General features: G+C 36.6%; 1 protein-coding gene across 4 annotated transcripts in view; it reads right to left on the bottom strand.

Moving 5' to 3' along the window:
* The window catches only part of mov10l1 (Mov10 like RNA helicase 1), a 54,239-nt gene that overhangs the window by 3,208 nt on the left and 37,721 nt on the right, over positions 1-13,310 (bottom strand). For 2 of the 4 annotated variants that reach the window (XM_061969595.2, XM_061969597.2), the window contains 15 exons: positions 9,409-9,523; positions 9,166-9,343; positions 9,021-9,091; positions 8,867-8,958; positions 8,107-8,162; positions 7,122-7,216; positions 5,634-5,709; positions 5,388-5,569; positions 4,437-4,583; positions 4,222-4,343; positions 4,036-4,135; positions 3,810-3,956; positions 3,568-3,741; positions 3,332-3,481; positions 2,113-2,220 (listed from right to left, as the gene is read on the bottom strand). In XM_061969595.2, coding sequence (XP_061825579.2) covers positions 2,113-2,220; positions 3,332-3,481; positions 3,568-3,741; positions 3,810-3,956; positions 4,036-4,135; positions 4,222-4,343; positions 4,437-4,583; positions 5,388-5,569; positions 5,634-5,709; positions 7,122-7,216; positions 8,107-8,162; positions 8,867-8,958; positions 9,021-9,091; positions 9,166-9,343; positions 9,409-9,523 — 1,813 coding nt within the window. Of the gene's footprint in view, positions 1-2,112; positions 2,223-3,331; positions 3,482-3,567; positions 3,742-3,809; positions 3,957-4,035; positions 4,136-4,221; positions 4,344-4,436; positions 4,584-5,387; positions 5,570-5,633; positions 5,710-7,121; positions 7,217-8,106; positions 8,163-8,866; positions 8,959-9,020; positions 9,092-9,165; positions 9,344-9,408; positions 9,524-13,310 lie in introns of those variants that run through there. The other 2 variants (XM_061969596.2, XM_072913956.1) reach the window with 2 other exon arrangements.

Genomic DNA, 13,310 nt, shown 5'->3' with positions numbered 1-13,310 from the left:
ATATATATATATATACACACACACACACACACACACACACACACACACACACACACACACACACACACACACACACACACACACACACACACACACACACACACTAGCCGTGTGTTTATTGTACATATTACATATTGTTATGAAGGTGTCTGTTACTACATTATATATATACTTGCGTGTGTATATAAAAGATTACATATTGTTATGAAGGTGTCTGTTACTACATTATATATATACTTGCAGTGTGTATATAAAACATATTACATATTGTTATGAAGGTGTCTGTTACTACATGATATATACAGTACAGGCCAAAAGTTTGGACACACCTTCTCATTCAATGTGTTTTCTTTATTTTCATGACTATTTACATTGTAGATTGTCACTGAAGGCATCACAACTATGAATGAACACATGTGGAGTTATGTACTTAACAAAAAAAGGTGAAATAACTAGAACATGTTATATATTCTAGTTTCTTCAAAATGGCCACCCTTTGCTCTGATTACTGCTTTGCACACTCTTGGCATTCTCTCGATGAGCTTCAAGAGGTAGTCACCTGAAATGGTTTTCACTTCACAGGTGTGCTTGAAGCTCATCAAGAGAATGCCAAGAGTGTGCAAAGCAGTAATCAGAGAATAGGGTGGCTATTTTGAAGAAACTAGAATATAAAACATGTTCAGTTATTTCATCTTTTTTTTGTTAACCGGTACATAACTCCACATGTGTTCATTCATAGTTTTGATGCCTTCAGTAACAATCTACAAAAAAAGTAAATAGTCATGAAAATAAAGAAAACGCATTGAATGAGAAAGTGTGTCCAAACTTTTGGCCTGTTCTGTATATACTTAGTGTATATATTGTACATATTACATATTGTTATGAAGGTGTCTGTTACTACATTATATATATACTTGCAGTGTGTATATAAAACATATTACATATTGTTATGAAAGTGTGTGTTATTACATTATATATATACTTTTAGTGTGTATATTGTACATATTACATATTGTTATGAATGTGTCTGTTCCAACATTATATATATACTTGCAGTGTGTATATTGTACATATTACATATTGTTATGAAGGTGTCTGTTACTACATTATATATATATACCTGCAGTGTGTATATTGTACATATTACATATTGTTATGAAGGTGTCTGTTACTATATACTTGCAGTGTGGATATAAAATGTTGGAGGGTTTCGAAGTTGTTTTAGAGGCTTTGAAGGCTACATCGGTGACTCCCATTACCCGCATGATTCAAGTGTTTATCATCTTTAAAATAATAATAATAAAAAAAAGAAAAAAAAGTGTGTTCTTGTCTCTCATTGTCAACGATAGGCAAAATTCCCGAAAAAGTGCAGTTCCCCCTTCAAATGGCTACACAAATCTCAAAGTACTTAACAGTACTTTAAAACCCGCAACGCACTGAGACCGTAGTAAATTGAGGTGGGAATCTTTGGGCATCTCACAATTTGATTCTCAATTGAACATGATTCTCCTATTATATTATTTAGTATATCAATTATAATACCTTTACAAAACAGTTTACAGGTTGAAATCAATCTAATAAAAGTAGAGCAACCCCAACTCTAACCCAATCCCAGCTTTACAATACTTAGGATATACATTTACAAAGCAATAATTAAGACATAATGCAATTCTAAAAAACACAAATATCTAAAAGTGACAGTATCAATATGTTTATATCAATAACAGTTAAATTATTTTAATCCAAATATGTATTTGTTTTTTTTCTTCTTAAATCAGTTCGACAAATATAAAATGATTTAGAAACCAAATAAATACAATTCGCCATTTGGATGTCAATCTATTTTTTTGAGCACCCTTAGTAGTTAGTGAACTCTGAAGTAGTGAGTAAGGGAAAAACATCCACATCTTAGCTTTGTCTTATACAGTAGGTGACAAATCAAGTTGGTGTCATATCTAACAATGGTGTAATATCTCATCCATAAAGATGTGATTTTTAAAATATACCAAGGGCAAATAAAAAAAATAGCTGCAGGCGAACGTCAATTTTCTCATCTTTACAGTAAAAACACCAGATTGACTCATATAATTTTAGTCTTCTGTCTTTGCCTACCGTTGACACGATGATAACCAGGAACTCTTGTCCTTGGAATTCCTCCACCGAGCCCACTTTGATGTCCGACAGGCCCGCTTTAGCCAGAAGGATGCGAATCTTTTCACACTAGAGGGTGAAAATTCAAAAACATTAGTGTGTGGAATGACCTGCAACAAAATGTATATAAAAAATGTAGGGCTGCAACTAACGATTATTTTGATAGTCGATTGGTCAACAATTAGGCGACTAATCAGATAAAGCGTACACATATTTAATGGCTTTAATTTTCAATCGACTTATCTAAGTGCAGCTTAAGTTATTTCAAGCATGTGTTTACGAACAACAAATATGACTAAATCCTTCATTAATATCTATTTATACTGTAAATGTGCTGCTCATTCAACTGTTAGAAAAATTTAAATGACTAATAAAATATCCATTTAAATGAAAGACAAAGTGCTAAAAAAACAATTAACATTGTCTATGTATTAAAAGCTATTAAAATATCAGAATGAAAAACAACAAAACACAAAATCGAACTTTTCAAAAAAGAAAAACATTTTGTGATGTTTAAAAAGCTGCACACTGGTATATTGACTATTGATTAACTCTTTGGCAGTTTTAGCACTCTAATAGACTGAATGTGCAGAATTATATATTTTTATTAATAATTAAAATGTTGGATATTTAATAGATTGGATGTTTAATCTTATGATACCTCCACATTGGTGCCTGTCAGTCTCTCTGTGAACGCGCGCGGTTCACGTTTGTTAGTGTCTTTTTTTTCTGCATTTTAAATTGATGCTGCTTTAAAAAGGTACCTGAATTGATTTTACAAAGTTTAGCTGGCTAACTTTGGCTAAGATGATAGTTATTTTTCACACAACTTTGTCTCACTCTTGTTAGCTAGCTAGCAAGGTAGAAGATAACACTCTTACCGAGATTGAGACAGCATCCTCCCTCCAAATGTCCGAAATGTCTTTAAATGCTGGCGTATCACAGATGTACTGCCATAACAACCAGATCTGCTTTGCAAATAAGCAAGGTACTTATGTTTTTAACAAGAATAAGCGAGTGACCCACTTCCGGCCAGAAAAACACGAGTGATGACATCACAACTATTAACGACAAATGTAATTCTCGGCGACAAATTTTATTGTTGACATTTGTCGACTAATCGTTGCAGCCCTAAGGGAAAGTAGATGAACCAGAAAAAGCAAACAATGTGATATTCAACTTGTTTCCTGTAAGGGGCAATGATTCCAATCTCTGAAGCAGCCACAGGTTTGTAGGATTTCTTGGCCAGCTGGCAGCTGTACATCATGGCCTGCACGGCTTCCACTGGGTTGAACCATGACGGGTTGTTACCCTCTCTCATTTCTTTGCCCTGCAGGAGACCATCGATGATAGTGTGCATGAAGGGGCTAAAATCTTAAACAGTGATCATAATGCACAAAACAACTACATTCTCACCCTGACACCATGGAAGAGAAGAGGAAAGCCTTTTTTGGGCAGGGTTTTCCACATGCAGAGGGAGTCCACTACAGCTTTGGGGGCTTTAACACACAGTTCTCCGTGGTAGAAAAGTTTGGAGGGCATCGTGAGCAAGGCTTCATGAGAGCGGTAATTGTAGATCAGCTTGGTCACCTGTAAAAAAAGATACTTTCAGACCATCTTATACTACATCTACACATTCCAAGTGTGAGCACACCAACCAGCTTTGGGTTGTACCCCCATTCCTGCCTGGCGTAAAGTGGATTAGCCATGAGCCTCTCCAGCATGGACACGCCCAGGCCGAAAGCGGCTGCCACCTTGGACTTCACAATGGGCCCCAACTGGCAGGGGTCTCCGGCCAACACTAGCTGAGCCGGCAGGAAACAGAAAAAAGACAGTACAATCTCGTCTATTATAGATAATGGATGACCTCCAGCAAGTACTGACCTGTCCGTCTTTCTCCGAGATTAGGCTGATGGGAATGAGAGACTCAGGTTCTGTGGCCTGGCCTGCTTCATCCAGGAATACATGAGTAAAATGTCCCACTCTGAGAGAGAAAAAAACACAAAGACAGCAACACCAATCGAAATGAGACTGAAGTGGGGAGATACTAATCTTTAGAGTAGACCTTACTGTAGGCCTAGATTGAAGAACATGCCAGCGCTGGAGCAGGTGCTCACCACGATGCGGTAAAGGGAGGCCTGACTGATGTCCTCTCCTGCCCTTGAGTACTGTCTCAGCATCTCAGGAATGCACTGTGAGAAAACAAATGACAATCATCTGATAACACCGATGATTACATGGCAACCGCATTGTTGATATTGGTGGCTGGCGATGTGCTGTAATACCTTCTCTTGCCTGCAGGAAGCATTGATGCGAGCCATACTGGCGGCGTGTAGGAAGCCGCTGTCGTGCAGGCGGATGCAAATGAGGTCGGCCGCACTGTTGGAGGGCGTGCACACCAGAACCCGGCTGCTTGGAAGAAAGTGGTACACCTGCAAGTGGAAACACTGTCACATTACTGTTGACTTCCATTCAATGGAGACACTTGGGTTTTATAACTCCACATTAATAACATTTTCATTGGTTGTTTAGCTACATATTTTGAACATTATCTCACATGTACGACATACCCCCCACATCAGGGTTTGAGGTTACACGAGTGCTGCTGAGATGAGGTTGAACTGGCTGCGGTTCATTTGAGGAGAAAAGTGAATTCAAACATGACACTGACATTGAGAGGCAGTGCATGATCCCCATCCTTAAGAAACTGCTTTTCAACATGATAAGAACTCCAAACACAACTCTAAGAAGACAAGTGTCTTGCTGAGGAAGTGGAAGGTGAAGTTGAGGGAGTGGTCATACCTATATACCGGTACTGTGAAAACGGTGCATTATGGCCTAATATCGATATTGCAGCTTCTTGTGATTATATATAGCACAATACTAAACTCTATATTGCAGCCTCTTGTGATAATATATAGCACAATATATTTGGCAAAATAAAAACATTTCAAAAGAAGTTACAAAGGCTACTAATATTGCTGCTGATGTATGTGGTAACAATGAGAATAGTTTTTAGAAAATAATGCAAATGTAAATACAATCTACTGGCTAATTTACCGATTGATTTCTGTTGTAACATCGTTCTATCTACTTACTTTAAAATATACTAAGCACTTTTATTCTTTTGTTGTTTTGCTACTTTACATTAGCTTTATGTGATACTACACATTTGGTTTGCTGTTAAACTGTACAGTGAGCAGTCTAAGGTATATCTAATCTGTGTTTGTGATCACCTGTAGTATGGCCTCTATGAGCGTAATAGTCTTTCCAGTGCCAGGGGGTCCAAACAGCACATAAGGGGTGGGGCGACACTCTGCAGCCAGGATCCTCTTCACTGCGTCCCTCTGAGAAGGGTTGAGGTTAGGGTTGAAGAAGTGTCCCAGGCTTGGGATGGGTTTGACTGGTACTGCACCATCTAGAATCAACATTTGGGTTAGGATGCAAACATTGCTTGAGGTGACATTATTAAATATGTGTACCTTTGGTCTGTGTGGCCTTTGACTTCATGTCAAATGAAATGCTTGCCAACTGTTCATTTTCTTTAGCAGCCGCCTGCTGATACAATTGTTTCAACTCAGAAATTACACATCATTTTCATATGTTTTTATTAGGGCTGTCAAACGATTAAAATATTTATTTGCGGAAATCACATTTTGTTTGTAGTTTACTCAAAACTAATCACGATTAATTGCAGATAGATAGGATTTTTCATCATTAGTCAGTGTACACTAGAGAGATAATTTTCAAGTTTTAGCAACATGACTGGACAAATAATTTGCTTTAATAAATTGTGATTTAAACATTTTGTTTTGAGCTGTTTAAAAAAGCATAAAGGACAAACACGCTTTTAATGAAAAAAAAAACAAAAAACAAACACCTGCAGTGCGTTGGTGTCTTGCCAGATTTTGTATTTCTGCTTTAGGAGCACTTGTATTTAGAGAAGGAGCTACACTTCCATGATTAAATACCAGTTTCACGCATTAATAACACAAAATGTGGATTGCTACGATCATGCTTTGATTGTTAAAGATGGTTGCTAATGTAATCTGTGATTTTTCTCCCTGAATAAATGCTTCTGGTGCTTTGTACATTAAATGTTGTACAAATGAATGGTTGTCATATTGCTGCATGGCAATGTTTTCACCTTCTCTATTTATTAATAAAATGTAATATTCAGCCTGCGAATCATTCTGTAATTGTGGACTTGACCAGAACAAGTTATAAAAGAATTTACACAATATTTCAGCCAGCCAAAAATATTCTAGACGTACTAGCATTCTTTTTTAGGTGCAAATATCACAGAATAACATTACAAAACATATTTGACAAAGCATTATCATTAGTAACATAAGACATTATTTTGTTATTGTAGTTAAACCAAATGTATAGTGTAGCGCTTTTATTTTGAAGCAGGGAAAGTGTGGGGTTTGAGAAAGTGTCCTGACATGTTTTAATGTCGGATCGACTTTGCAATAAAAATGTTCCCTTTCGCCTTCTTGCCTACCGTTTTTACTTTCTGTTGAGCTTTTATATCATCTTACTTTAACTAAAGTAGTCACAGTAACAATCTACATTTCATGTTATCACTGCTCCTTTACTGTAATCTAAACACGGAAGAGAAGCACCACCCACCTCTGAACAACGAGCGCAGCAGGTATTTGCTGCAGTCATTGTCTCACGGTGAAAAATGGTTCTTTCTATTTTGGAGAACAATTTGCCATGGCTTTGAACATTATATTTCCATTATGTAGCCTTTTCTTTCTCCATTTCTGCTCGCTATTTTCCCGCTTGTAGCTCATCACTAACTAGGGAACTGCAGCCAAGTTTCCCCAGCTACATCACGGCCAGAGGATCAAAATTGTGCAAACATGTGCTTTGTCTCCCGGTAAAAAAATGTGTGCAGTTATTGAAATCTATAGTTAACGCGTTATCACATGAACTTTGACAGTCCTAGTTTTTATATGTACCTTATTTCCATCCAGTGTTTTGTTTGTGTCATCTTCATCTACCCACTTCACTGCCAATAGAGGGGACTGAGGTGTCACTCTGGAGGGGAAGAAAACTACACAACAATGGAAAAACAAGGTTTATTATAATAAAAGTCCATTATAAATAAAATAAAATAAAAATTCCATCCAAAAAATGTGTACATACAGATGTTTAAAATCACAGAATATAAAGTACTCTTGAACACATATTACTTACTAGTACTGCTGAGTAAAATGTTATATTTCCTCAGAATGAGGATAAAGTTTGACAACAAAACAGCACCCCCTAGTGTTACTTTTGGTGACTTGATCCTTTACGCTTTCATTAACATATGAAAACAGAAACAGCAATTATTTAATTAATACATGTTTTCAACATGGAGTGCTAAAAAAATTAATACAAATAAAATAAAAAATTCACATACAAATCGCGATTTTTTTATATTTTGAGTCAAAATCGATTAATAATTTTCGAAAATCAATTTTGAATTAAAAACTTTAAACTACTATCATTTATAATATTATTAATACTATTGCTTCTAATAAATGTTGGTATTGTATTTAATAAGTATTTTATTTTTATGTCTTGATTGCTTTGTAAATTATTAGCTTGACTATTGAAAAGCTGGCATTGGGTTAGAGTTGCTCTATTTTCTTTTATTAGCTTGATTAAAATGATGAGATTTTTGTAAATAACATTTCAAAAATACATTTTGAAAAATACGTTTTTAAGGTTGATACTGTGCAGGTAAGTCGTATGTCAGCAGCCAGGAGGAGCTTTTGTAACCTATAACCTGTTTTGAAAATGTTTTTTTATAATTTATACACAAATATTTTACAAGAATCGCGTTAAACCAAAAATCAATTATAAATCAATCAATCAAGTCACCCCAAAAATCAATCAACCCAAATTTAAAACGAATAATAAAAACAGAATTAAATGATAAAATACACTTGTACTTACTCTCAGCAAAAGATTTGGTCTGTTCGACTGCATGGTGACAACGCCTCATGGTTATCCTGGTAATAAAGTGTACAAATGTAGCCACGTTATTAATGATAATGCATACTTCTAATAAACCATTCACAAAGCAGCAACTAAATCCATTAAGGCAGTTCTTCTCAAATAGTGGGGCAGGCCCACGTAAGGGTGTGCGGGGGAATGCTTGCATGCACGCTTTCAGTATCATGATTCAAATCCCACTTCGAAAAGCTGTGTACATGCTCATTGTAGCCATAAATCCTGACTTCCTCATTGTGATATTACAAAAAATAAATCAGCACAAATTGTTTAACTCATGTATGTTTTGTAGGCTAAACTGTTTTATGTATTGTGCTCCCGAGTTAATGTTGCTGATAAATTTTAATGTAGAATTACTGAGTTTTTTTTTATAGTTTAAGGATTTTTTATTTTTATTTTATTTCATGAAACTTTACATGTTTTCGGTTACAGACTAAAAATGTTAAAGATATTCTTTGTTGTAAATTAATCTGTATTTTATATTTTTGTTTTCTTTACTGTTAAAAAGGATACAGTGTTACTAATTGTTATCGGTTACGCTTATAACAATTTTATAGAGAAATTATACTAATAATAATACTCGCAGTGGAGAGTGGTGGGACACAATGTTTTCAACTTCCTGGGGGGGTAACAGAAAATAATTGAGAAGAAAAGACCTTATTCTGTGACCCACTAAATCATAAGTAACTGTGCACTTACTCACCTGTTTAAAGAAAACTCCACATCAAGAGGCTCTCCTAGGTAGCAGCGCTGAAACTCCGAGTTCACTTTCAGACTAACGTCCTCGTCATTGATCTAAGTGTCAAATCAAGGATTATTACGCACACCTGAAGGGTGTGTATGTCGTGTTTCTTTACCTCAACAACACAGCTAACGCACTCCACGACCACGCCGTTGCTCTGTGGCCTTTTCAATACGATTCTGTCGCCTGTAAAAGTGGAAACATCTTGTGTCAACACATTGCAGTAAAAATATAATTTTTGCTCTGGAGCGATGACTGGCCTATATTGAGATAGGGCCTCCCCTCTGTTAAGCCAAGGACCTCTAGGTGAAGGTAGACGGCTCCCTTCCTGAGCAGAGAACCATGGACAGTGAATTCTTCCAGTTCCTTCTCAGCATTAAGCTCCTCCAGCCACAAAAGGGTGGAAAAACGGTCCTGTGCGTTGGATGCTGACAGCTCCTGCACACACGCGCACACAATAAAAAGTACTTCTTATGTAAATAATCACTGGAACACCACCTCACCTCTCCTAAGCATGGCCGAACTACCAGGACATCTTTTTGTCCAGCCACACAGTGTCTCAATGACTGCGGCACATTGTAGGAAGGTAGGAAACATGGCAGTCGGCGTTTGGAAAGTCTGGAGAAGGGAAAGTAAATCACAAACATCAGGTGGCATGACTCAAGTCTGGTACACAGGCAGGGATGGGAATCTAAAAGTAGTTTTTTGTTGAAAACCAGATCCCGGTGTTTCGATCCCTGGGAATCTTTTGTTTTGTTGACGTTGCCATGCACGGCGCCGATCAGCAGCACCGACGTCAAGAGTTATTCACGAGAAAAGAAGACAACAAGGAAACTTGCAGTACTTGCAAAGTGGATACTGCATCACATTGAGAAAATACTACCAAAACATTAGCACACACAGCAAATGATAACATTGAATGAATGAAGAGTTTTTGATCCCCTCCGAGTGGTTGGAGAATTACCACCAGCAGCGGTGGCAACGGAAGCAAGTAGTCTGCTGTTAATACTGCAGGTGACTAACAAACTAACACTGCCTACCATGTTAAAGGGGAACTGCACCTTATTTTTTTTTTTTTACATTTCGCCTATCGTTCACAATCCTTATGAGACAAGAAGACGCGTTTTTTTGCATTCTAATACGTAAAAAACGTCTCGTTCTTGATGACTGGCAATACAGCTAATGGGATCAATCCATCCTGCCGCTAAATCACTTTAAAATGCATCCAAAAAGCGCCAACAATATTTAATTTACGTTCCGTAACCTGTATAATAACCAACCTGTAGCAAAATTGTTATTGGAAGAGCAAACACTGAGGAACTATTTTTCTAGCATAGTAAGAAATCGTCTTGGAACGGCATGCTAAGGCATTAGCCGTAAGCTAGCTACGGAGAGAGATAAGATAGCTTTCGCGTCAGCAGCTGAATCGCTCTTGAATTTGTAATACTCAACACAATGCCGAAGGACACCAATCTGTACTGACTGAAAAACATGAACAATCATATTACAGTATCTGTGAAGTATTATTTCATGTTTTGTTTGTACACAGCTAGCTTGACAGTGTATGTAGTTGTACATGCATGACCTGTTGCATGTATCATGATCAATAGTAAAGTGACTCAAAAGTCAAGTTATTTCAAGTTGACTTTGGCTAAGCACGCCATTAATGTCCGAATAGCTTGACTCCAACTTTTGCGTTTATGCCCACAAGTCACGCCGATCTCACTCTCTTGGCTTTCGTCTGCTCCAATGTTTCACCCTACCTTCATGCTCGCTTCTATAAGCAGAAGTTCATCCTCCGTATATTCAGCTTCAAAAAGATAAGGTTGCAAATCCTCATTTGTCCAAAAACAAATGTCAACGTGTTTTTCCCCTCTACTGGTATTTTAAGGATGCGCCGTTTTTTGGACGGTCCTATTTAGGTGACTGCACTTTGACCCCGTCCTCTCCCCACCTGTTGAAGATTTTAGAACTTCCATATGGAGTCTACTGACAGATATAAGGAGAAACTATACTATACTTTGTATTAGAAATGGTAATAGTGGACGATGCATGTGCATGTAGTAAGGCTGCAACTAACAACTATTTGATAGTCGACTAGTCATCGACTATCTTAACGATTAGTCGACTTGTCAGATTATAAAGTGTACACATATTCAGGAGCTCTAATTTAGCAATCAACTTTTAAAAAAATTAAAAAGTCTTACATAACAATCCTTATGTGTACAGCTCTGATAATGGGTACATTCGCACCCACCTGCACAAATGTACTTCAAAATGTAACAATCAAAATAAATATGACTTTTTTTTTGTTTACTAGGGTATGCATATATAATATGCATTAGTTTGACCATTTAAAATCAACGATAATAAAAAGATTCATAGCGTTACTTTTTGGTGTAACCATCATGAGCGTTCTGTTCAGGTATATTTATTTTATATTTTGATAAATCATCATATTTATGTATTACTAAATTTAAATAGGTATTGATCAATCTTTAAGCTGTGTGTATTTGATTTCAGTTTGCTTTTGACATCTTATTTAGAATTGTAGTTGAAACTTTTACAACCTTGTGTTGCGCTCATGATGGCGTAACCAAACTAGATTTCATTTAATGATCTTATTTTGAATATTTATTCCCTTTTTTACATTTAGTATATTTAAATATTCATTTATAAACATTGAATACATTTCAAATATCAATAAAATGCAATTGCCTTCATCTTATAGGGTAATGTTTAGTTACACCAAGTTATGAGCGTAACACTAAGCTTCATCACTTTGACTTGTAATATCTCTAATTCTGGTGGTGTTTTATGTTTTTTTCTTTTTGGAACATGTACTATACATATAATACAATAAAGTCCCATATAAAATTATGTTTCTAGCAATACTTTAATTTTGCCTTTGAAAGTAACACTCCAATGTCCATTAGTGGAGCTGTACACCTGAAAGTAACACTCCAATGTCCATTAGTGGAGCTGTACACTTATGTAAGACAAGAACACATATGCTTGGCTTGTTTATGCATTCAAAATCAAAAATAAATAGCTAACGATTGATACAAAAGATGGAGGGTCCTTTCATTATACTCTCTAAAAACATCCATAAACTGCCAACAATATACCATTTACATGTTGTGACCTAAAAATGAACCAAATATGAGTGATATTGTTATTATAAGCACCAACGTAGACAGACTATTTTAGTGGCGCATTGATAGCAGTGAGCTAATGCTAGCTTATGCTGCTGTTGTTGACACACAGTAAGACGGCGGCTGCTTCCGTTTGGTCTCAAACTTTCAAAAAGTAAATTCTAAATTATAATTCATGCATCTATCACCTGTTCGTAGACAAATGTGGCCATGGACCGACAGGCTGGTCGACTTCCACGTCCCCAAGTTGGCGAAAAAACACAAAAAGACGCTTATTACAGCAACTTTTTTTTTTTACCCTTTGTGAGGACTGATTGAATCTTCATCTAAACAGAATTATGTGAGCGTGCTGTCGGTCGGCATCCCAGCGAGAGTGGATATATTACAGTTATTGTTTTTATTCTGGTTTGTTATTGTTAGTTTGTTTGTTTAGGCCCTAGAAATGCTGCGGATGCTAATGTCATAATGAAACTGCATTCAGGTAGAAGTCGGCTTTCTAAAACTTACTGCTCATTCTCTTTGTGTTCGGGCAAAGTAATAGTTGTTGGCTCTCACAAAGTCTGCTTGATTAGCATTGTTGCTGATCCTTGGTTCCTGGCACAACTTTACGCAATCACATGACTGGCTTCCTCTATATCTTGCAAAATGGCTCGGGAATCTCTGTGAGATTAATACTATTTTGATCTTATTTATTTATTCGCAAACTTTGGATTCTGTTGGTGTCTTAATCAGATATATATGATAATAGCTTCAATATAGAGTCAACTTGTTTTCCCACTCTACTACTACTTTTAAAGGGGAACTGCACTTTTTTGGAATTTTGCCTATCGTTCACAATCATTATGAGGGACACAAGTTTTGTGCTTTTTTTGCATTCTAACATGTAAAAATTGTCTCATTCTAGGTGGCTAGCAATGTAGCTAATGGAAGCAATTAATTCTCCCTCTAAATCACTTTAAAAATGCATTCAAAACATATAACCAATACTTTATTGGTTCAGTAACCTGCATAATAACCAAACTGTAGTGACATTGTTATTGTAAGAGCGAACACTGAGTAACTCTTTTTCTCTCGAAATAACACATTGGCGTGCTACGGTATTAGCCGTAAAAGCTAACTATGGAAATAGACAAGCTAGCATCTACGACAACACACGTTTGTAATGCACAACACTGCGATACAACACCTATCTCAGGGGTCAGCAACCCGCGGCTCTTGAGCCGCATGCGGCTCTTTAGCGCCGCCCTAGA

Source organism: Nerophis lumbriciformis, linkage group LG10, assembly GCF_033978685.3.
Source record: "Nerophis lumbriciformis linkage group LG10, RoL_Nlum_v2.1, whole genome shotgun sequence".
NCBI lineage: Eukaryota > Metazoa > Chordata > Actinopteri > Syngnathiformes > Syngnathidae > Nerophis > Nerophis lumbriciformis.
Note: the sequence above shows the minus strand (reverse complement) of the source record. Positions and strands in the feature narration are given on the sequence as shown.